Here is a 26,317-nt window from a genome sequence, read left to right on the forward strand (position 1 = left end):
CTCTATTCTTACCTCCATGGTTTACTCAACGGGCGCGCGTAAAATTCCCACGTTAGCACTATTAAAACGCACATTTCCTCCATCGTCCACGAAAAGGAAAGTACCATGTCCAATCAATAAGGACAGAGACATATAAAAGTTCCATTACAAACAGTGCGGTACAAATTTGGAATACTTCTCCGCATAAGATAAACATTATTTCATCATTCCCACATTTTATTAAAACCCCAAGGTCAGTCTTAATCACTGTTCCTACCCAACAGCAGAATCTTTGCAACAAGTGAATTACGAAGCGAAAAAGAAAAGGAGCAAAATATCTTTATGGAAGTAGCGCAAGCTGTCCTGTAGATTAAGCCAATCGAACAAAGGCACCCCTCAAAAAAAGGTGAACTTATATTTAAATAATATCAAATATCATAGTATATACTTATATTAAACTAATTATTAAGTATCAGAACCTAATAAAAACGCTAATGCTAGGAAATAAAATACGGTAGTGTCAATACGCGAACCACCACCCCAACTATCAACTACATACGAGACAGTTACGCTACTCATTACGCTAATCCAACAACACGCGGACAGCTCTCGCAAGTAATCCAAGTATGTTACCCGTTGCAGAAACCGTTATCGTAGATACGTTACTAATTTAAATTTAATTATAACAAATTGTACAAGAACAATGCGTTTTGGGTGGATCAACCTTGTGTCACTGCCTTCAAATAGCCTACTCTCATAAGACGCAATACAATAATTCTTTTGCCATGAATACGATGTTTCTCGTTATTTTATTGGAACGAATCACAGAATTACCAACGGGTTTTCCAAGGATTCTCAATTTGCTGGTGCTCAGAAACGGCATATATACATATAGGCTTGAAATGAACGCCAATAAGGCGCCTCACAACTCTGTACTGAAGGGAGACGGCGTGCGTGTGACGTAGGTGGCGTTGCGCCATCTCATTGGTCAACGCTCAGACGCACGCTCAGAATATCTGACATGCCAGATATTGCTCTGCACGTTCGGAAAGACTCCAGAGCGTACTATTCCACGCTATGACGTCAGAAACTCGGCATGCTCAACGCTAAACGTACGGATGCACGGTCTGTGTGCCGACGGCTTAAGGCCTTGCGTTATCATGGAGAAGGAGAAGTTCTTTTGGACTTTTGTGGCGGCGAACACGATGAAATCGTTTCTTCAGTTTCCTGAGGGTAGCACAGTACACTTCAGAGATGATCGTTGCACAACAAGGAAGGATATCAAACAGAAAAATCCCTTCTGAGTCCCAGAAGACCGTCGCCATTATTTTATCAGATGAGGGTGCGGCTTTGAACTTTTTCTTCGGAGAAGAGATGGTGTGGCGCCATTCCATGGGTTGCCGTTTTGTTTCTCGCTCGTAATGATGAACCCACCCACGTTTCATCGTCTGTGATGATGGTGGACAAAAAAAAGTCACGATCAAAGTCGTAACGCGCAATCATTTCCGCACAGATGGTGCTCCGTTGCTCTTCAGGGCAGCGGCGCAAGCAGGAGGCACACACCTTTGAGTACCCCAACTGGTGGACGAGTGTGTCGGCACTACCAATAGAGACGTCCAGATGAGGAGTGAGGTGTCTGATTGTGATTCTTGATCACCTCAAATGAGGGTGTTCGCACGTTCCAACATTGCTGGAGCCACAGCTGCATGCGGCCGGCCGGCAAGCGGATCTCAGACAGGTTTGCGCGATCTTGTTGCGAAGATGACAGGCGTCTCACTCAACGACTCACTTTGGTTTTGTTCACTGCCGGGTCTTCGTATGGACTCTGCAAGCATCTATGAGTATTGCGATGCACTGGTTTTCCGCCAAAAGATACTCAATGACAGCTCTCTTCTTGTAACGCACCTGTGTTACAGATGCCATTTTGAATTTGAAGGCTACGTACAGCGCCGACACCCACCGGAACTTCATGAAACCATAGGGGATGAAGCAGGAGTATACCACGATGTCCCACAACAGATTTCGCATTTTTTTCAACCGACATTTTCCGAGAAAATAAATGTGTTATTTATTGAACGTCGCTCATGGAAGATACGTGGAAGTATTAGGTACTTTGGGTGAACATAGCAATCGACATCCAGCAATTTGGTAGCTCTACGGAATATTGTCATTAATGAGTGGCTTCAGCAGGATATAGCATACCTGCAATAACTTGTGGACACTCCTCTCCTCCGAACTGAGCGATTCTAAAAAATGGTTCAAATGGCTCTGAGCACTATGGGACTAAACTGCTGAGGTCATCAGTCCCCTAGAACTTAGAACTACTTAAACATAACTAACCTAAGGACATCACACACATCCATGCCCGAGGCAGGATTCGAACCTGCGACCGTAGCGAGCGATTCTAAAGGCTAGTGGGCTAGTGTTACACTGTATTAGTGTGAAGACTTCTGGGAGGGTTGGTGGTGGGGGTGTGGGGAAGTGACTAAGCTTTTGTTCTGTGGGCTAGGATCAGGTTGAAAGCAACAGGACTGGGAAAAAGGGATGAAATTACGTGTCAACGTAAGTATTACAATACTCGTTATTCTCTCAGTTCTGTGTTTTGTCAACCGAAACTGACTTTCTTATTGGGTGCCCCTCGTATGTACAACGGAGATGGACACAAAAGTATGGATTTCCTCTGTGGACAATATGCAGTACAAGAATAAAATTTTATGGAGTTCGATGACTGTCTACTAATCAACTGAAGTTCACTTGATGGTTGTAATGACAGAAAAGCCACGAGTCCTTGTTGACCACGACACGCTTTACGACTGCTGTGTCATCCTCTTCAAACAGTATCGTTCGAAGTCAGCAAGTTGGCATGTAGCTTGCACCCGACTCTCCTGGCACTTGACGTCGGCTTTCGGTAACCACAGCCACTCTTCTCTTACAAGTAGATCCTCAGCTGTTCTCACAAGGCTCCATGGACAATGTTCCGCTCCCCCTGTCAAGGAAAAATCCTTGACAGTACCGGGAATGCAATCAGTCTCCCCTGTGTGAGATTTAGAAGCGGTGTTCGCCTTCCTATTGAGGTTGACATTTACCATCGGCGATAAGCTGAAACTTGGCGGCAGGCCAAGCCTCGATTTCCAGCACTACGTCATGAAGTCAGCTACGTGAGCGTGCTGCACGTAGCGTCTCAAAGCAACTGGTTTCTTCCAGTCAGTCCTCTCGAATGCCAAACACAAACTTTGTGAGCTATTGCGAGGCATTCTTGGAGGACTCAGTTAGCGGTGCACTGCCCAAGGAAGGGACGCGTTTGTGTTGTAGTACATATTCGGCGAGCTGTTTTGTCACAAATTCTCGACGGGAAGAACTTCGTCTTATGAACATCCATTTACTCTACAGCTTCGTATACTTAGTTATTCCTTTCATTGGAGCGAAACAGTATCTGTTAAAGTGGCTCTCATTGCTAAATACAGACAGTCAACAGCACGAAATTTTGAACATAGACGTTTTTCCTTCAGACTAAAGCCATCCTCAGCAGAAAGATCTACTGTTTCAGAGACATTAACTCAAGTAGTACATATACGACCGATTGCCACGAGATACTTCACTCCACTAAATAAACTAAACTCCTTCCGAATAGGCTTCGGCGTAGCGGTACCGACTGACCGCCGTGCCATCCTCGGCTGACAGGCGTCACTGTATGCGGATATGGAGGGGCATGTGGTCAGCACACCGACACTTTCCGAGACCGGAGCCGCTACTTTTCAATCAAGTACCTTCTCAATTGGCCTCACAAGGGCTGAGTGCACGTCGCTAGCCAACAGCGCTCGGCAGACGCGGACAGTCATCCACTCAAGCGCTAGCCAAGCCCAACAACGCTTACGGTAATCTGACGGAAAACGGTCCTCCCACTGCGGCAAGGCCGCTGGCCACATTCCACTAAATGACGAGATCATAAAGGAGACAAAAGAGTATTTTCATTTTTTCGAACACATTGAATATATTCAGCGTTATAATATAAGAAGACTAGATGCCCTTTGAGTCTGCATATGAAATTAAGTGGTCATCGAGTCTGACTACTATGCAGAGAAGCTGGGTTCAGTTCCCGGTATTTCTAGAGATATTTCCTTGGTGGGAGCACTGGAAAAGGGTCCACACAGTCTCTTGATGACAGCTGAGGAGCTACTTGAATGAGAAGCAGCAGCTCCACGGTCTGGAAAACTGACAACGGCCTGGAGAAAGGATTGTCGACTCCTTGCCCGACCACTACCGCATACGAATGACGCCATATAGCAGTGGATGACACGGTGGTTGGTTGGCATTGCGTGGTCCCCTGGACGTCATCGCAAAGTTAAGTTCTTATCTTAGGATGCTCTATGATTAGCGTTTGAATTAGCCATCTAAGTTGCGCATCTATCACAAGTGCAAGTTCTGAGTTTGCATGGCGCCTTAGGAAGCTACGGTTAGCTTCAATTTAGTTAGGTTTGTTTACTTGCCTTATTAATGGTAGTTAAATAACGTTACTATTAAAATTTAATGTAAATACTCTTCATAGCCTATAAGCACTTTGATTTATTTATTTCTTTGACAGCCGGACAACATACCGAAATAAGGATGCTAATTATCACCAATAATATTCAATGCTTAGGTCTGCTGATGGCAAGCATTAGATTGTACCAGATGATTTTTCGAGACAGCAGCAGTGAAGATACAAATGGTCACAGCAGACTTGCTTCGACTCGCACAAAAACTGAGCACCATCTGAAAGACATGGCAATAAAATGAAAACCAAAAATTCATTATTGGGCCGTTGTAGTTTAAAATTAATTTTTTTTAACGGGATACCACTGAAAGACATACGAGTATTTACTAATTTAGGAAGCAAGACAACATTTGACGACAGGAGTAGAAGAGAGAGTGTTAGTAAATTAAACCAAGCACAACTGTGTTCAATAGACAGAGAAAACTAAAACAACGCAAAGCTAGGAATAAATAAGAATCTATATAGACATTTATGTGAAACGTGGAAAGAACAACAGAGGAAGCACCACACAGAAATACACTATCGGAGGAAAAAATAGTGCACCTGGATAGACGACGTCGATTTTGATCCGATGATGGCGTATGCCACCTGGGTGATAGTAGATGTACTGATAGTGCTTTCAACGTCGTCCGACAACAGACAGCGTAGTCACATGGCTAGCAGAGTGCCATTTGTGTCTACCTTTATACAGGAAATGCTCACAGCCAGAAGGCTCACTTGTCAGTGTGTTGAAAACGTGTGGAGCAAGCAGGAAACCATGCCACGGAGACTCACTCGTGCTTCTTACAGCCAACTTAGCGAGTTTGAAAGACGTCAAACTGTCGCGATCCCAGTGGCCGGATGGTCTTATCGGAGAACTGCCACACAGGTTGGACGTGCTGCGTCGGTTGTGCAACGATGCTGATATCAGTGGTCACGTGAACACTCTCACACCCGTAGGCAAGGTTCTGGACGTTCACCCATAACAGACCCCCGCCAGGTTTGTCGTATTGTAAGGGCACCAGTGATAGAGCATACACCTGCCATTGCACGAATATAGGGTTTGTCAGCCCAGGAACTGTTGCGAACCTGTTGTTAGCAGTTGGACAATAAGCACACACTCCTGTAGTCCGTCTAACACTCACGCGACAGCATCGACGTGCACGGCTCCACTGGTGCCGTAAGAGGATTACTTGGAATATGGAATGGTGTGTTGTCGTCTCGTTTCAAAGAAACCATCCCGGCATTTGCCTGAAGCGATTTAGGGATATCACAGAACATCTAAATCAGTATGGCCGGACGCGAGTTTGACCCGTCGTCTTCCAAAATGCGAGTCTACTGCGCTTACCTCTGCGCCACCTCGCTCGGTGAAGCAGCAGATATGCGGAATACCTAATATACACATTCTCATATCGAACGCTTCGGTTGGAACTGACCCGGCTAAAGTTTGGAACATTACATTGTGTTGCGTCCTATAGACATAATAAGAGTGAAATGAAATAAAATAATACAAATTATTTCCCCAAACAGGATACCACAGATATAGTTAACAGTCGCAGAACCCATCATGGCTTTATAATCACGATTGAGATAATTACACAGCTAATTTTACAGTTAATCGTGCTATTGCGTCACACACGAAGAAATGTTCGGTGTAACTGAGCTTGTATAGACCCTATAAGAGGCGGCGGATTGAAGGGTGGATGGGCTCATCTGATATTCTTACAAGGGAACCTCCACATCGCACCCGCCTCAGATTTAGTTATAAGTTGGCACAGTGGATAGGCCTTGAAAAACTGAACACAGATCAGTCGAGAAAACAGGAAGAAGTTGTGTGGAACTATGAAAAAAATAAACAAAATATACAAACTGAGTAGTCCATGCATTAAGGAGGGTGCAAGCTCAGTACCGCCGTGGTCTTGTGGTTAGCGTGAGCAGCTGTTAAAAGAGAAGTCCTTGGTTCAAGTCTTCCCTCGCATGAAAACTTTAATTTTTTATTTTCAGACAATTATGAAAGTTCAGGCACACACACACACACAATCAAGTTCGCTCTCCACAATTCCAGGACATGTTCAGATTTGCTTGGACATATGCAGGATTTGACGGTCTACACGCGGAAAAATTTGAAAACGTTAAAAACATATGTTTTGACAGAGCACAGGGAAAACTGTGCGACTGTGAAACTATTGCATTCATTTGTTGCAGCTTATGTGACAAACTCTTATGTTTTCATCACTTTTTTGGAAGTGATTATCACATCCACAAGAAAACCCAAATCGGGCAAGGTAGAAGAATCTTTTTACCCACTCGTCAAGTGTACAAGTTAGGTGGGTCGACAACATATTCCTGTCATGTGACGCACATGCCGCCACCAGTGTCGTATAGAATATATCAGATGTGTTTTCCAGTGGAGGAATCGGTTGACCTATGACCTTGCGATCAAATGTTTTCGGTTCCCATTGGAGAGGCACGTCCTTTCGTCTACTAATCGCACGGTTTTGCGGTGCAGTCGCAAAACACAGAAACTAAACTTATTACAGTGAACAGAGACGTCAATGAACGGACAGATCATAACTGCGAAAATAGAGAAATTAAAATTTTCACTTGAGGGAAGACTTGAACCAAGGACCTCCCCTTTCCCAGGTGCTCACGCTAACCACGGAACCACGGCGCTCCTGTTCCCTTATTATCCTTGATGTTGCATATCTTTCACATAGACTACTCAGTTTGTATATTTTGCTTATTTTTTTCATAGTTCCACACAACTTCTTGCTGTTTTCTTGATTGATCTGTGTTCAGTTTTTCAAGGCCTATCCACTGTGCCAACTTATAACTAAATGTGAGGGGGGTGCGATGGGGAGGTTCCCTTGTTAGTAAGCGACGCTATCACTGGAACAGGTGTTGTCAGTTGTGAGTGAAACCGTTTGTGTCTGTTGCAGGAAGTGAGCGGGTCCCTCAGGCTGATGACCGGCCGATCGAGCAGGTCTTCGGTGATGGGCAGCGGCTCTGAAGAGATATTCAGTCTTGCCTCAGACGTCGAGTCTCCGCCGCCTTTGCCAGGTGAGCGCTGCCTAGCAGTTTCATTACAATCTCTGATAATCATAAGCTCGTCTTACAAATTTCCATCATGTGCTCATGATATTTCAGAACAGCAGAACCCACCGAAAGTAATTGACTCAAAAACTATAAATAGCACTTGTATACAGGGTGTTACAAAAAGGTACGGCTAAACTTTCAGGAAACATTCCTCACACACAAAGAAAGAAAATATGTTGTGGACATGTGTCCGGAAACGCTTACTTTCCATGTTAGAGCTCATTTTATTACTTCTCTTCAAATCACATTAATCATGGAATGGAAACACACAGCAACAGAACGTACCAGCGTGACTTCAAACACTTTGTTACAGGAAATGTTCAAAATGTCCTCCGTTAGCGAGGATACATGCATCCACCCTCCGTCGCATGGAATCCCTGATGCGCTGATGCAGCACTGGGGAATGGCGTATTGTATTACAGCCGTCCACAATACGAGCACGAAGAGTCTCTACATTTGGTACCGGGGTTGCGTAGACAAGAGCTTTCAAATGCCCCCATAAATGAAAGTCAAGAGGGTTGAGGTCAGGAGAGCGTGGAGACCATGAAATTGGTCCGCCTCTACCAAATCTGTTGTTGAGAAGCGTACGAACAGTTCGACTGAAATGTGCAGGAGCTCCATCGTGCATGAACCACATGTTGTGTCGTACATGTAAAGGCACATGTTCTAGCGGCACAGGTAGAGTATCCCGTATGAAATCATGATAACGTGCTCCATTGAGCGTAGGTGGAAGAACATGGGGCCCAATCAAGACATCACCAACAATGCCTGCCCAAACGTTCACAGAAAATCTGTGATGATGACGTGATTGCACAACTGCTTGCGGATTCTCGTCAGCCCACACATGTTGATTGTGAAAATTTACAATTTGATCATGTTGGAATGAAGCCTCATCCGTAAAGAGAACATTTGCACTGAAATGAGGATTGACACATTTTTGTATAAACCATTCGCAGAAGTGTACCCGTGAAGGCCAATCAGCTGCTGATAGTGCCTGCACACGCTGTACATGGTACGGAAACAACTGGTTCTGCCGTAGCACTCTCCATACAGTGACGTGGTCAACGTTACCTTGTACAGCAGCAATTTCTCTGACGCTGACATTAGGGTTATCGTCAACTGCACGAAGAATTGCCTCGTCCATTGCAGGTGTCCTCGTCGTTCTAGGTCTTCCCCAGTCGCGAGTCATAGGCTGGAATGTTCCGAGCAACCTAAGACGCCGATCAATTGCTTCGAACGTCTTCCTGTCGGGACACCTTCGTTCTGGAAATCTGTCTCGATACAAACGTGCCGCGCCACGGCTATTGCCCCGTGCTAATCCATACATCAAATGGGCATCTGCCAACCCCGCATTTGTAAACATTGCACTGGCTGCAAAACCACGTTCGTGATGAACACTAACCTGTTGATGCTACGTACTGATGTGCTTGATGCTAGTACTGTAGAGCAATGCGTTGCATGTCAACACAAGCACCGAAGTCAACATTACCTTCCTTCAATTGGGCCAACTGGCGGTGAATCGAGGAAGTACAGTACATACTGACGAAACTAAAATGAGCTCTAACATGGAAATTAAGCGTTTCCGGACACATGTCCACATAACATGTTTTCTTTAATTGTGTGTGAGGAATGTTTCCTGAAAGTTTGGCCGTACCTTTTTGTAACACCCTGTATAGGGAACGAAAGCTACTGATCTGTAGTAAGTCAGATTGCGAACTGCCTGCGAAAGAACTGAGAAATGGCATCACTAGAATGAGATACAGGAGAGAGATTACAAAGAGAATATTTCTCGAATTTGACACAGTCTAATTTGAAATTGTAGAAATAGAGTTCTGTATTGAGCAAACATATTTTTTTTCTTCTTTAACAATTATAGATATTTCAGTGAATTTTTGTTGTCATAGGGTTCCTTATGAACTGACGAGAATAAAAATAGCAACACCAAAAAGGAGATGTGTGACATAAACGAAAGTCGGTAGGCGTGTTTCTACATCTGAAAATTGATGTCCATTCAAATTTCACGCCAGTTGCTTAAGAGCGGAACTACTAGCACCACTATGACGATGCAAATCACGTTTGTATGCCTGCATTCAACATTCTGGCAGTTACACCGGTTATTAATGTACTAGCATTTCACAGTTGCAAGGCTTATCTCACGCTTACCTTAACGTGTGATTTTGTAATGTTAGTCACTTAAGTATGTTACCTAAACAAATGTCTTTCAGAAATTTCACTACTCTATATTATTTATTTTTTTGGTGTTGCGATTTTTTTGCGTTAGTGTATTTTCTTGATCACATATCGATGTTTGTGTGGCGTTTACTGTATAACTTATTTTCCTCCAGTGTATTACCTTGCGAAGTGGAAATTGAGCTGAACCTTCCACCTGGAAGGATATAATGATCTGCATCAGTCTGAGTGATGAAGGCACATCGCTCCCATAAGAACTAAGATACTTAATTAAATGTTACGCAACCGATTTTATTTAACGACATTTAAAAAATGGTGGCCATAGCAATGAGTCTTTAGTACTGACACTCCTATAATTCAGTATTAATAAATAGCACTAACCATGAAACCATACGCATTGCTCAAGTGAACCCAACTTTTATTGCAAAATGTTCATTGTGCACAAATTAATAAGAACATTACACACAATTTAGTTCATCATATGACAAAAAACATTTAATTGAAACGTGAAATAAATTATAATAAACAGTGATAAGCTGGACAAAGGCATCTGACAAGGAAAAAGGTGTCAGTGGCAATCAACTTCCTAACATGTTAATTCAGCACAACATAGCCATAAGTGGATAACAGTTGATTGTGGCATCGTATCGGAAACAGAAATTAAATAAACATGCAACCAAGCCTGTCTGCCTGGTCATGAATGAGCCTACGTTAATATACTGAAATGTGGAAAATCCCTAACTTCGTTGCATCCTGATCAGCTAATTCAGCCAGATATTCTCACCGTAATTGTCGTGTGTGAACGGTTAGACTGTGAATGGTGCAGATGGATACCACTTCAACTGGCCTGCCATTCAGACTGCCTCACCAGCAGTAAGAAGTCTGAAGTGCAAGAATCGTCCTCGAATCTCCACCAAGAAATGTGCCTTCTCCGTCTCCCTGCCACTAAATGAAATTAGAAACCGTCTGCTGTCCTTGTATGATCATAGTTCGCATCTAAAAATGACTCACCGTTGAACTGTGTCTTCTTCGTCTCCCTGCCACTAAATGAAATTATAAAGCGTCTGCTGTTCCTGCTATGATCATAGTTCGCATCTAAAAATGACCCAACGTTGAACAAAATCTCGTCCCGCTCTAACCAATGGCGTAATTGTTACGTTACTATTTTTTTTTCTCATCAAAAACTAGGTAAAAATCATTCGCCAGTCGATCGGTTTTTCGCCTGTGCTCTTCGCGAAATTTCGGTCTGGTGAGCCTACGTTTGGATTAGGAATTAGGGAGAAGAAAGAAAAAATATTGAGGTTTGCCGATGACATTGTAATTCTGTCAGAGACAGCAAAGGACCTGGAAGAGCAGATGAACGAAATGGACAGTGTCTTGAAAGGTGGATATAAGATGATCAACAAAAGCAAGAAGAGGATAATGGAATGTAGTCGAATTGAATCAGATGTTGCTGAGGGAATTTGATTAGGGATGAGATATTTAAAGTAGTAAATGAGTTTTTCTGTTCGGGTAGCAAAATAACTGATAATGCTCGAAGTAGAGAGGATATAAAATGTAGACTGCCGATGGCAAGGAAACAGTTTCTGAAGCAGAGAAATTCGTTAACATCGAGTATATATTTTAATGTCAGGATGTCTTTTCTGAAAGAGTTTGTAGCCGGCCGCGGTGGCCGAGCGGTTCTAGGCGCTTCAGTCCGGAACCGTGCGACTGCTACGGTCGCAGGTTCGAATCCAGCCTCGGGCATGGATGTGTGTGATGTCTTTAGGTTAGTTAGGTTTAAGTAGTTCTAAGTTCTAGGGGACTGATGACCTCAGATGTTAAGTCCCATAGTGCTCAGAACCATTTGAACCATTTTTTGAAAGAATTTGTATGGAGTGTAGCCATGTATGGGAGCGAAACATTGGCGATAAACAGTTTACATAAGAAGAGAATAAAAGCTTTTGAAATGTGGTGCTACAGAAGAATTCTGAAGATTAGATGGGTTGTTGTTGTTGTTGTGGTCTTCAGTCCTGAGACTGGTTTGATGCAGTTCTCCATGCTACTCTATCCTGTGCAAGCTTCGTAGATGGGCAGATCACGTAATTAATGAGGAGGTAGTAAACAGAACTGGGGAGAAGAGAAAATTGTGGCACAACTTGACTAGAAGAAGGGATGGGTTGGTAGGACACGTTCTGAGACATCAAGGGATCACCAATTTAGTAATGGAGGGACGCGTGGAGACCATTAAATGAATATAATAAGCAGATTCAGAAGGATGTAGGTTGCAGTAGCTACAGATGAAGAGGTTTGCACAGCATAAAGTAGCATGGAGAGCTGCATCAAACCAGCCTTTGGACTGAAGACCGCAACAACAACATAGAGCCTACGTTATCATCTCGCTTCTTTATTTCACTAAAGCACCAACTACCGCGCACAAAAATTTTGAAAATGGCTTCTGGCCTCCCATTATAGCTGTTTTTAAGAACTCCCAATGCGTTCCTTCTTTGGCTCTGGCTGAAAAAAAAAATCTTCCTTTCCACCGGTTCTTGGCGTCTGTTTGTCGAAACGCACTTTCACAAAGCGATGAAGAACACTGGAAATGAGTCTGAATAGGTTGGCTGCTTTAAGGAGAGCTAGACAGACAGCGCTCTTATCCAAATCGGTCCCCCTTCCACATGTCCTCTAAGAACTCACTAGGCAAGGTACAACGTCTTCAGCAGAAAGTACTTTGATGGAAGACTCAAGCTATAAAATGGTCATTTATTTGCTGTTGCGAGACTCCACGGGCCACTGTTTCTAGCTTTCTTCTGGCTTCAAGCATTATGCACTATTTCCTAAAGCACGAGGAAAATATTTGCTTATTTGCTACGGCGCTAGAGCGACGCCGAGCCAAAACAATAAGGGCCAGCCGCGTACCTGCTCCGTGCATCTGGGGCCATGGAGCCAACGCCCCCGGCCCATTCCCCCAGGTTCGCGAGTTTTCACAAGTCGCCCCTGGTCCGTAGTGGGGCATCTTGGCTCGCATCCTCTGGTCTGTGTAACTGTTGGCTTTCCAAAGTCTCAGCTCACACAGGTGAAAACCCTACAAGTACATACACTGAAACCCAGCTACAGTATAGAGAAGAAGATAAAAATATGGCTTGATGTTTACAATCAGTATAGCTAATTTCGTAATTCGAATTAAAAATAAGTTGATTGCTCTAAACATGACTATGATTAAATGAATTTGCTTATTAAAAATGAGAAGTGGCAGGTCGGAAACGGCTTGACACTTCTCAGCCTGTAACTGGAAATGCCTGAGACGAGGCTGAGATGTTCATCTTGAGGCTGAAGCTCACTTTGTGTCCGTGTTTTCTTCTAAATATAATTATGGTATTAGGATTCTTCCTTGAGAAAACACAATTTCCTTTTCTAACCAAAAGCTAGCCTTAACTAAAAGATGAATATTTTAGCGCCATGCCAGGCATTTCTGATTGCAGATGACAAACTTGAACAAAATATTAGCTCTCTGCAATTTAAAGACAGCTGCACAGTCGTCAATATGTGATATTAAGGAAATAAAATGAACCCACCTACCATGGTGAAACTTCACCGAAACATATATGACTGTTAAAGAATATATTGTGTTTGTTCAAGGCAGAACACTATTTCCATCATTACATTTTAACTAAAATGTAGAAAGGAGGCGAGCTTTAACCACAAGACGAACATAGTAATTTAGTTGTATTGGTAAATATTGCTCAATATAGTCAAGTAAACATTTTATCTCTTTTATTCGGATAGGTTTTCAAAGATGTTACGCGATGTTTCACCCAAGCGGATAAACTGCAACACCCTGCCGCAATAATTTTTTTTGGCAGTTTCAACACCAACGAGAATCATCAAATGCTGGTGAGGCAAACCATTGCCTAAAATATTTGCACAGATACCTGCGTTCATTCTTTCATCGGCCAATGTAATGGGGCAAGACCAAACTATGAAACACAGCGTTATACTATCAAAAAACTTTCACAGAATGTCAGTATAGATGTCAGTATAGTCAGATTACTGTCATGAAACTACTGTTCGCAGTGAATTCGCCAGGTTTACTCAAGCCTCTTAGTGTTGCACACGGTGCATTGTGACTCGATCTGCAGATTCCTAAACGTCGGGCTTACACTCGGTAGGAGCACAGTTAGATACCCATCCAACCATATACATTTAGAGCTTTTTCATAGTTTCACCAAATCACTTCAGACGAACGCCGGGGTGGTTACTTTAAAAATGTCACAGCTGATTCTCTTTCCACTTCTTGTACGATTCAATCTGGTGCTCGTCCATAATGACTTTATAATTGACGGAGGCTAAACAATAATCGCTCTGGATAAAAGGTTCTCGCTAAACTTGCCGCGTCAAATTCAAATCAATTTACAAGCTTTCGATCACTGCTTCCATCATCGTCGTCAAGGGCTATATCTAATTGTGATGAAACCGGCGAGACTCCTACTTTTACGCCCAGAGAACGGCGTCTGATTGATTAAATATACGCCATGATGACGTCATGGAAATGGTGCGTACTGATGTGACGCCGTCTAAGTCCGTAGATTACTTTTAGGCCATCTATCTAGCGTCGCTTGCAGCGACATCACTCACATCTAACGGTAAACTACAAGAAGTCTTCCTTGATGTTGTTTCTTTATCAAGAGCGCGCTTCCATGCCTTGCTAAGTGCAGAGCCGGTGTCTCTAGTGAAGTTTTTAAATGGTTCAAATGGCTCTGAGCACCATAGGACTTAACATCTGAGGTCATCAGTCCCCTAGAACTTAGAACTACTTAAACCTAACTAACCTAAGGACATCACACACATCCATGCCCGAGGCAGGATTCGAACCTTCGGCCGTAGCAGTCGCGCGGTTCCGGACCGAAGCGCCTAGAACCGCAGGGCCACCGCGGCGGGCTGAAGTTTTTATCACATAGTCTTGTTTCCACTGCTTTTCATATCACAGAGTCCCAATAGATCGCGTGGGCTATATTTCTCGTATATTCAAACATAATGTTGCGTTTATTTAACTGGCTGTGCTCAGAAACCGCCGAGCAAACCCAACCAAAATCTACCAGACCTGAACTCATTGTCCCAACCCGTCCCACTTATAACTCCATTCACCCAAATAATTCTCTCCGCCTATCCCATACTGCTAAAGATATCGTAGAATTCATGACAATCGTCCTCCAAAATATCCATCCATTTCAACGTCCACACACATTCCAACGAATCTCCCTTGCCGCCTGCCCCTTCTTCCATCTCAACACTCAAGTTACCTATCCCCACAATCAGATCCACTTTGTCTTCACCCGCCTCGACACCCTTGTCTAAACCGCATATCTAGTCCTCACTCTCATGTTATTCCTTATAACGGAGAGACAGCACTACAAAGTCATGTACCACAACATCCACTCAATACAAATCAATAAACATCTTTTACTACATACCCTGTCCAAACATAGCGTCTATACCTTCGTTCTTAATGAAACGTTCCTCCAACCCTATCACACCATCCGTACCACTTCCTATATTCTCACCTGGACAGAGAAGGAGTTGCAATTGGTCAGAACAATAATATCTTTGATGAGCCATCACCCTTATACAATACGCCCACTGAACATCATTCACTAACTCTCTTTTTCAAAAACCTAATGATCACCTGTGCCACCATCTAAATGTGACCTAATTACCTCATCCCTTATGACTTCTTCACTCAAATCGACCATACAATTTCACCTATATTACTGCCACTGACCTCAACTTCCATACTAGACCCCCTGCAGAACTCCAGCGGTGGCGTCAGTTTACAGACTTCCTGCAAGATGCATTATCTCCTTACCACACCGTACCCGTCCTGAAAGCAACACCACGTCGTCCTAGCGTCTCCCAGTCTCCTTGGACGCCTCACTGCAGAAGTCCTTGAACCCAGTGGAAGTGACAACCTACCTGTACTCGTCACAGAACCTCATCCCCATGCACTCCATCCAAGAGTTATCCAAGAGTGCGCCAACTGAAAGCCCTGCTGGGAATCCATACAAACAAAGAATGGAGGCCAAACCCTGGTCTTCCAGCAACCTGACGTCCTTGATGCCACATCCTTCCTGCAGCTGAGTGTGTCAGACTCTATTTGAACTCACATTCCTACCTAGACCATATATTCTCATCGCCCTATGTTCTCATCCCCCGCTCTCCTCCCCCTCCCCCCCCCCCCACACACACACACAAACCCTACTCCTCCCCCAGGGATCTCGTCGTTTGGACCACTCTTTCATGCTTACTCGTGACCAGGGTACGCTCACACTCCACCAGGAGAGCTTCTGTAAAGTTTGGAAGGTAGGAGACGAGGTACTGGCAGAAGTAAAGCTGTGAGTACCGGGCGTGAGTCGTGCTTCGGTAGCTTAGTTGGTAGAGCACTTGCCCGCGAAAGGCAAAGGTCCCGAGTTCGAGTCTCGGTCGGGCACACAGTTTTAATCTGCCAGGAAGTTTCATATCAGCGCAAACTCCGCTGCAGAGTGAAAATCTCATTCTGGAAACATCCCCCAGGCTGTGGCTAAGCCATGTCTCCGCAATATCCTTTCTTTCAGGAGTGCTAGTTCTGCAAGGTTCGCAGGAGAGCTTCTGTAAAGTTTGGAAGGTAGGAGACGAGGTACTGGCAGAAGTAAAGCTGTGAGTACCGGGCGTGAGTCGTGCTTCGGTAGCTCAGTTGGTAGAGCACTTGCCCGCGAAAGGCAAAGGTCCCGAGTTCGAGTGTCGATCGGGCACACAGTTTTAATCTGCCAGGAAGTTTCATATCAGCGCACACTCCGCTGCAGAGTGAAAATCTCATTCTGGAAACTGTCATTCTGTTTACTACCTGTTTCCTACCATCCGTGAACGAACAAACACCGCTGTCCCACCATTGACTCCCAGCCGCCAGTACTTGGACAAAACACCAAAACACAATTAAATATGCCAATCACAGCACATGACAGAAAACAAGCGCTCCACAAAAACTGCAATACTTCCCCTAGTCATGACTGCATTACTTATCGACACCTCAAACAATGCCCCCTCTCGTTTCTAGTCACCCTTGCAACCGTTTATACCGCTATCCTCTTCATATGTTACTATCCTCAACCATGGAAAACCTCCAAAATCCTATTTTTCCTAAAACCACGTAAAGCGCCTAGTGATACTTCCTTCTACCACTCCATCTGCCTCAACTCAGTGTTTAGCAAGGCCTTCGAAACAATCCTCTTCCAATACAGTCATCAACACATGAACACCACCTCCTTTCTGTTAGTCAGTGTGGCTTCTGTCCCAGCTACTCTCTGATGACCAGCCTTTGCACATAACCTATCTCTGTCCCACTTGCTCGAACCACGTAAATCCACAATTTTTGTCTCTCTCGACCCAGAGAAAGCCTATGACCATGTATGGTCCCCTTTTTAAATTCCAATAATGCGCACTTTTAATTAAGTATGTCGGCCTTCCCGCATTCTTGCTATCTAACCATCCATCCTTTGACATTATTAACAATACTAATTCCCGCACTTTTCTTTCCACTACAGGATAGCCCCAGGGCTCCATCCTCTCTCCTCTCCTTCATCTCCGCTGCACTGTCGATATGTCCAAATCACCCTTATCAGCCGTCTCTTTCAACGAGCTGATGTCATCTGTCTCCTTACCCTCTTCCGTATATCCAGAGATCACAACGATCTCTCCAAATCCATCTCAATCATTTTACCTTCTCCTGTAAAGAATGGCTTCTAAAGGTCAACCCCTCCAAAACGTAGGCAGTAATTATGTGTCTAACAACCCGCACCTTTCGTATCCTTGACTTCTACCTTACCACTTATGTCCATTTAGTTAATAAGGTTAAGTATCTTGAACTAACCACTGGTCAGCAGTTAACATGAAAACCTTCCCTACTTACCATCCGGAAAGCCTAAAATTAAACTAAAACTACTAACAGGCCAAACTTGAGAACTACATCCGTCCACTATCCTCTAAATCTACAAAACCTTGATCTGATCTATTCTCTCCCATGCAAATGTTGCATGTATATCTGTCCCAGCGGTCCGTTTTACCAATATGTCTAAAAAAGGTAACTTTCCATCCTTCTCCATCTCCGCTTATGCTTGGATCCATACAGTCCAGTGCGTCACTGAACTGCTGCAGCCAACCACTGCCATGCTGCCAGTTTAAAAACGTGTCGTCGACATATCTGAAGAAGCAGGATAGACGGAGGGGGGGACTATTCAACTCTCTTCTAAACCCTCCGTGAAAAATGAGCTATGGCTGGTGACAGGGGCGAAGTCACGTGTGTTCCATCGGTCATTTTATAATTTTTTGCACCGTACAACAAATACGTGGCCGTGAGGGTGTGACGAAATAACTTAAAGATTACAGCGGAGAAAGGAGCGGCCAGTAGTCTTACTGTTCCTTCTGCTGGTACGTTTTGTAAACAGGGAGACCATGCCGAGGTTGGACATGATTTCAACTGGACCTATCTCCCTCTGTCTGGTGACATCTACAAACATTTGAGAACTTTTAATATGTTGTATGCAGTGGCCGACTACAGGTGCCAATTTGACGTGGCAAGTCTACTGAGAAATTTTTATCCCAAAACTATGTTGCGAAAGACTTCGTAGCCAATTATCGCTCTTCTATAAAAGATTCTCAGAATTCTCCACAGACTAATGTTCGTCCAGTTCCCACCATTCCAAGAGAGATCTCCTACAGTTTCTTGTGATCAGGTACCTTTGCTTACATATGGTCACGAAAATCGAGCGCAGTCTTCACCCAACCTCTGTAACGTTACTGCAAAGTAAGTCCTTTGCAGCAACTGACGAGGATTTCTGATGGTTAGTTCCTACAGTACGCTTCAGAGCATGGTGGTCGATACCGGTTGGTTTCTTAGGCCTTTCACAGCTATGTGTAAATTTTGAGCTTTGCTCGTGCATCCAATTCACAGTAACGTCACTAAAGCTGGAACTGGGAATCAATTTGATCACATACTGTTGGCTTGGTTGATTTCTCACAGAAAATATGTTGTGTATGCACTTGATAATTTCGCCTAAAGTCACAGGGAAAAACAGATCTTAGGTGACATACTGCAATGAAACGAATTACACATTTCTAGCACCTTTGCGGACAGTTAACAGGTGGTACTGAATGTATCTTTCTTGGTACTGGTAATATTAGTTTGATATTTCTTTTTTGTGCGGTTTTCCTGTACGTGTACTATGTGCTTAGTAAATAACTGTACAGAGTATAGCAAAGGATCCGTTGAAGAAATATTAGACACTCTCCATACCGTTACATTTCCTTGGCGAGCAAAGAAAGAATCAAAATTTGTATGTCTCCTACATACTATCCCTTTCTTGCTATTGCGACGCAAGATATGCGATGGAATCAGCACAACTGTTGCACTATCTCTAACACGATCTCGACTCCTTGAAACCATTTTGTTCTTCTCTCAAAATTCTTTCACAATAGGAAATTAGTTTAATTTTGATAATATTACTAAAAATTCTGTAGCCACTATTCAGGAGAATAATTTCTTTGTGGTTCTCCAAGTCTTCTGTTGCTTGTTTTTCTTTTTTTGTAGATTTCTATGATGATAGAATTTGACCAACTTCTAGGTTGGTCCTGCCTTGAAAATTAGATTATGGAATGTAAGGAGTGCTATTCACATTAACAAGCACGATTTAAACATCATCTAGAAAAATTATTTTTCAGATTTAGCAGATTCACGCATTATTCGTGAAGTGTCTTGGCGTCAAAAATATTTGTAATAATTTAGCCATGGAGATTAATTTAAATTCTTTTTTAGTTTCAGTATTCATAAACTACAATATTTTACTAATTTGAGTTTGGAACCTTGTTATATCATATTATAAAAATAATACAAAGTATTCTCGGCTTGGCCTCTTATTTTTAATAGCTCTTTTCGATTTGTAGTTTATTTTATCTGCTTACTTGTGTGTGTTAAGATATTCCCTTATATGCCACTCATTTATCACTTATTATTCTCTTGGAATTTTCACCTCATTTCCTTAGTACACTTTTCCTGTCCTACATTCTCTTTGTGCTGACACTCGCTAATGGTGTTAGTTTCAATACGTTCATGATATTTTCCCACTCTTTTTCCACATCCTTCTTTATAGCTTCATTTAATTCATCTAACGTCTTCTTGTACGTTCAGCTGCGGAGTGGTCAGTTGAAAGACGGGCTTCATATGAAGATTCCACTTTTATCTTACCTTTTTTTTTCCTTTTTGTGTTAGTCCTATTCTGACAATGCACTGTGATCTGTTTCTATTTCTTGTCCTCTGAACACAACAGTATCTAATATCATTTCTACTAATTTATTATTCCATATGACATAGCCAGCAATGCATTATAATCCTCTTACCCCCGTCCAGTCAGGTAAATTTATAATTTCTTTGTGGTTTAAAAAGTGTTTATAGCTTTTAGTTGATTGTGTAATAAGATGGCATTGCGATTAGTGACATGTTCACCAAAGTGTCTTACATTCTGTTCCACTCTTGAGTCACCAATTAGTGCCTAAAGATCTCCCATAATTGTGATGTAATAATCTTCCATAACTGAGCAAATAACTTCTTGGAAGCTGTCATGCAATGTTTCGTTTTCCTTATTATTATCTCGAGTGGTGCGTAAACTTAGATCATAATTATGAAACCGATGCTTATATTTATCCATAATTGCATTATTTACTCATCCCAAAAGTTATAATCGGTTCCCATCCCATTTAATCACTGCCATCTTAACTTCCTTTGCAGTATTACAGATGTAAGACAGCACAAAAGGTAGCATAAAACTACGTTATACAAAAAGGCTGAGATGCTGTACATGTATTTTATCTTAGAACACAAAATTATTGCGGTTTTTCCTTTAGGGTTTGTTAATAGATACAGAAAACATTACGTAATCTTTGTACTATCTGTGACGCAGGGCGAAAAGACAAGGAAAACTCCAACATTCAGTAAGTTAACTTTAAAATGTCAATTTGATGTATATTGTTTGGGTAAACTGTTAGTGGGCTGAAGTATAGAGTAATGTGGGGGGATCTGCAACGCGATTGATTTTCACAGCAGAGTCTATGTCTTGTTTAACACCTCTGGTGCTTTCCCACAGTTAGGTACCAGCACGCTTAAGCGATTACCGCGACATACAAGAGTAGTGTACATCACTGAATGGTAAATTCGACTTTCATCACTCAAAGCTTGAGGCATTTAGTAAATTATATAACGAATAAAAAAATTTCGACCTTAGCCCGAGTATCAAATCAAGAACGTGAAAACGGATACGAAAGAGTCCTTCTACTACGACGAGTTGGGCAACTGACGCACTTGCTTATAAACTGAAAGTTATGAGAAAAATGAAGACCATTTAGCACTAGACTAAAGAACTTACATGCTCGACTCGGAAGTACGCCTGCTCGCCCTGGTGGTGGATCAAATTTTCACTGCTGGAATTTGGCCGGCATGGTGGAAGGGGGGGGGGGGGGGGAAGAGGTGGTGGCGAAAATTTCTTGATCACCAGTTTTTGCGCCAATGTCCTGCATTATTGCATTAAATTCCAAACCTCCCCACAGTGTCACATGAAGTAAGGACTTATAATAGAATTGATTGATCCGTCCGTCGGATGTGGACGTTAAGGTCGGCGGCCTCTTGGAGCTTTTCGAGAGGAGTACGCCATATGCCGACACCAGGCCTCACCCTCTGCCTTCTCTTCATCTACGACAGTACAAACTCAACACTGCACTGTACAAATAATCGTCACAGACAGTCATACGAAATAGACACACACCTGACACGTCATAAGATGTGTGAGGAAGGCAACGGCAAACCACCTCCACAATGACCTTGCTACCAGCGCCGGTGCATCATTTCTGCATCTGCTCCCTCTAATTCGTCCCCTGAGTATGGGAACTTACATTTATTTTTACACACTTGTCATGTTATAAAATGTAGACTTACAGAAATTAGACTAACAGAAATGTAGATTTACATAATGATCCATAACATTCCTTAAAGTTATTAAATGAACATGAGAAACAAAAAGGAACGCACACCATGAAAATATCACTAACATAATGCGTAAATACCGGGTGATCAAAAAGTCAGTATAAATTTGAAATCTGAGTCAATCACGGAATAATGTAGATAGACAGGTACAAATTGACACACATGCTTGGAATGACATGGGGTTTTACTAGAACCAATAAAAAATACGAAAGTTCAAAAAATGTCCGACGGATGGCGCTTCATCTGATCAGAATAGCAATAATTAGCATAACAAAGTAAGACAAAGCAAAGATGATGTTCTTTACAGGAAATGCTCAATATGTCCACCATCATTCCTCAACAATAGCTGTAGTCGAGGAATAATGTTGTGAACAGCACTGTAAAGCATGTCCGGAGTTATGGTGAGGCACTGGCGTCGGATGTTGTCTTTCAGCATCCCTAGAGATGTCGGTCGATCACGATACACTTGCGACTTCAGGTAACCCCAAAGCCAATAATCGCACGGACTGAGGTCTGGGGACCTGGGAGGCCAAGCGTGACGAAAGTGGCGGCTGAGCACACGATCATCACCAAACGACGCGCGCAAGAGATCTTTCACGCGTCTAGCAATATGGGGTGGAGCGCCATCCTGCATAAACATCGTACGTTGCAGCAGGTGTTTATCAGCCAGGCTGGGGATGATGCGATTCTGAAACATATCGGCGTACCCCTCACCCGTCACGAGAGCAGTTTTGCTGTCCAGCGCCATCTGTCGGACATTTTGTGAACTTTTTTTTTGTTCTAATAAAACCACATGTCATTCCAAGCATGTGTGTCAATTTTTACCTCTCTATCTACATTATTCCGTGGTTTATTAAGTTTTCAAATTTATACTGACTTTTTGATCACCCGGTATATCTAGTCTACTGCAGCCTGTTACATTCAATGTGTGTCAATATATGGCATATAGCCATCTTCTCCTCTGTAAATATATCTGAATTACTTCATACAAAACACAGCGACTCTTTTTTCCTCCTCTGAATAAATCGGAGATAATTTATTTCGTCTTAATATTACTTCTGTTGAGGAATCTTGACAGTAGCACCGACGCAACTAAATATAATACACTGACGAAAAAAAACACAAAAAATTATTACTGTAGGAAATGGTTCAAATGGCTCTGACAAGGGAACCTCCCCATCGCACCCCCCCTCAGATTTCGTTATAAGTTGGCACAGTGGATAGGTCTTAAAAAACTGAACACAGATCAATCGAGAAAACTGGAAGAAGTTGTGTGGAACTATGAAAAAATAAACAAAATATCCAAACTGAGTAGTCCATGCGAAAATAGCCAACATCAAGCATAAGCTGATCGCAGGAGCGCCGTGGTCCCGTGGTTAGCGTGAGCAACTGCGGCAGGAGAGGACCTTCGTTCAAGTCTCCCTCGAGCGAAAAATTTTTCTTTATTTTCGCAAAGTTATGATCTGTCCATTCGTTCATTGACGTCTCTGTTCACTGTAATAAGTTTAGTGTCTGTGTTTTTCGACCGCACCGCAAAATCGTGCGATTAGTAGACGAAAGGACGTGACTCTTCAATGAGAACCGAAAACATTTGATCGCAAGGTCATAGGTCAACCGATTCCTCCACAGGAAAACACGTCTGATATATTCTATACGACACTGGTGACGGCATGTGCGTCACATGACAGGAATATGTTGTCGACCCACATAACTTGTACACTTAGCGAATGGGTAAAAACATTCTTCTACGTTGCCCGATTTAGGTTTTCTTGTGGATGTGATAATTACTCCCAAAAAAGTGATGAAAACATAAGAGTTTGTCACATAAACTGCAACAAATGAATCCAACAGTTTCACAATCGCTCACTTTTCCTTGTGCTCTGTTAAAACATATGTTTTTAACGTTTTCAAATTTTTCCGTGTGTAGACCGTCAAATCCTGCGTATGTCCAAGCAAATCTGAACATGTCCTGGAATTTTGGAGAGCGAAGTTGATTATGTGTGAGTGTCTGAACTTTGATAATTGTCTGAAAATAAAAAATTGAAATTTTCGCTCGAAGGAAGATTTCAACCAAGGACCTCATGCTCCGCAGCTGCTCACGCTAACCACGGGACCACGGCGCTCCTGAGTAGAATCTATCCCAGATATTGCCTATCATTCGCATGGATTACTCAGTTTGTATATTTTGCTTAATTTTTCAGAGTTCCACACAACTTCTTCCTGTTTTCTCGATTGATCTGTGTTCAGTTTTTCACTTAACATCTGAGGTCATCAGTCCGCTAGAACTTAGAACTACTTTAATCTAACTAACCTAAGGACATCACACACATCCATGCCCGAGGCAGGGTTCCGACTCTTCGATCGTAGCGGTCGCGCGGTTCCAGACTGAAGTGCCTAGAACCGTTCGGCCACAACGGCCGGCCAATTAATGTAGAGTAATAAAATTTCGGGAATCAATTTGTGTCGGTAACATATTTAGGTGATTAACGTTGAAATATCACAGGTCAATGTAAGAGCGATATAAGTCATTGCAAATGTTAAATGCTGGTACATTAATAACCGGTGTATCCACCAGAAAGTTGAATGCTAGCATGCAAACTGGCACGCATTGTGTTGTACAGGTGGCGGATGTCAGTTTATGGGATGGAGTTCCGTGCCTGTTGCAATTTGTCGGTCAGTGCTGTTCGTGGTTGACGCTGGAGTTGTACGATGATGCCCTTTTGTCGACACTCTGTGGAGGATATTGAGTTACAATACCCGTAAGTGGGTTAGCGTTATCCTGTTGGAAAACACCTCCTGGAATGAAACTTCCTCGCAGATTAAATCTGTGTGCCGGACCGAAACTCGAACTCGGGACCTTAGCCTTTTGCGGGCAAGTGCTCTACCGACTGAGCTACCCAAGTACGACTCATGCCCCGTCCTCACAGCTCTAATTCCGCCAGTACCTCGTCTCCTACCTTCCAAACTTTACAGAAGCTCTCCTGCGGACCTTGCAAGACTAGCATTCCTGGAAGAAAGGATATTGCGGTGACATGGCTTAGCACAGCCTGGGGGATGATTCTAGAATGCAATTTTCACTCTACAGCGTAGTGTGCGCTGATATGAAACCTCCTGGAATGCTGTTCGTGAAAGGCAGCACAACAGGTCGAATCACCAGATTGACGTACAAATTTGCAGTCGGGGTCGTGAGATAACCATGAGAGCGCTCCTGCTCTCATAGGAAATTCCACCCCAGACCATAACTCTAACTATAGGGCAAGTGTGTCTAGCACGCAGACAGGTTGCTTGCAGATCCTCAACTGGCCTCCCTGTAATCAACACATGGCCATCACTGGCACAGAGGCAGAAACAGCTTTCACCAGAATACACAACAGACCTCCACCTTGCTCTTCAATGAGCTCTCGCTTGACACTACTGAAGTCGCAAATAGCGGTGGTTTGGGGTCGGCTAAACGCACGCTACAGCGCCTCTGGCTCGTGGCTCTCCTTGAAGTAACCTATTTGTGACAGTTGGTTGAGTTACTGCGGTGTCAACTGCTGCTCAGATTGCTGCACCAGATGCAGTACGATGTGCCGGAGCTATGTGCCGAACACGATGGTCTTCACCTCTCGGTAGTGCCACGTGGCCTTCCTGAGCCAGGTCTCCCTGGAACAGTACCTTCCTGTTACCATCGCTGCCAGCAGTCATGTACAGTGGTTACATTCCTGCCATTTTTTTTTCTGCAGTATCGGACAAGGAACATCCAGCTTCTAGTGACCCTATTACACGACGTCGTTCAAACTCAGTGAGCTGTTGACAATGGCGCCTTTGTCGCCCTAAGGCTATTCTTGACTAACAACAACTCACTACGTCCAATCTCAAACGTAACTAACGCCCATGACCGTCACAGAGCGTATTTCAAACAAACCCGATTTGCATCATCGTAGTGGCACTACGATGAGCGAATGGCGCGAAAACTGAATAGACATCATATTTCAGATGGGAAAACAAACTTACCAACCTCAGTTTATATCGCACAACTCCTTCTTGGTGCTGTGATCTTTTTTCCGTCAGCATATGAAGGCTGTATGCTCCCCACTCAGTGATCATCAAACAAGTAAGTAAACGAACTGATATTATATTCGTTAGTGTTAACGTCAGGTTTTTTTTAACATGAAAATTGGGTGGGCCGATGATCTATGTTAGCTACTTGTTCCTGATGAAATGAAACTTTCGTATTACCTTTTCAGTTAGCACGCCAGATTAGAAACTTCGTCAGGCGTCTGCCTGAAACTGACAGGAAATTAATGGCAGAGTTAATAGCTTAGCTATTTTCCAAGAGCAGGGTTTCTGAAATATGTCAAATATAGTGGAATCTATTTTTGTTAAGAACCGGATTATGCAATACACAGCTGCTACGGTGCATTTTATTTCAGACGATCGATTTCGGTCTAGATGAGACAGACCGTCACCGGACCAAAACTCATCTCAGCTATGCATTTACATAATTGGAATAGCAGATG

General features: G+C 43.1%; 1 protein-coding gene across 1 annotated transcript in view; it reads left to right on the forward strand.

Moving 5' to 3' along the window:
- Window positions 1-26,317, forward strand: part of LOC124555588 — a 1,059,882-nt gene that overhangs the window by 295,054 nt on the left and 738,511 nt on the right. Inside the window, exon 3 of the mRNA XM_047129551.1 lies at window positions 7,432-7,552. Within this exon, the coding sequence (XP_046985507.1) occupies window positions 7,432-7,552 (121 nt within the window). The remainder of the gene's footprint in view (window positions 1-7,431; window positions 7,553-26,317) is intronic.

This window comes from Schistocerca americana, chromosome X (assembly GCF_021461395.2).
Source record: "Schistocerca americana isolate TAMUIC-IGC-003095 chromosome X, iqSchAmer2.1, whole genome shotgun sequence".
In the NCBI taxonomy this organism is placed as follows: domain Eukaryota; kingdom Metazoa; phylum Arthropoda; class Insecta; order Orthoptera; family Acrididae; genus Schistocerca; species Schistocerca americana.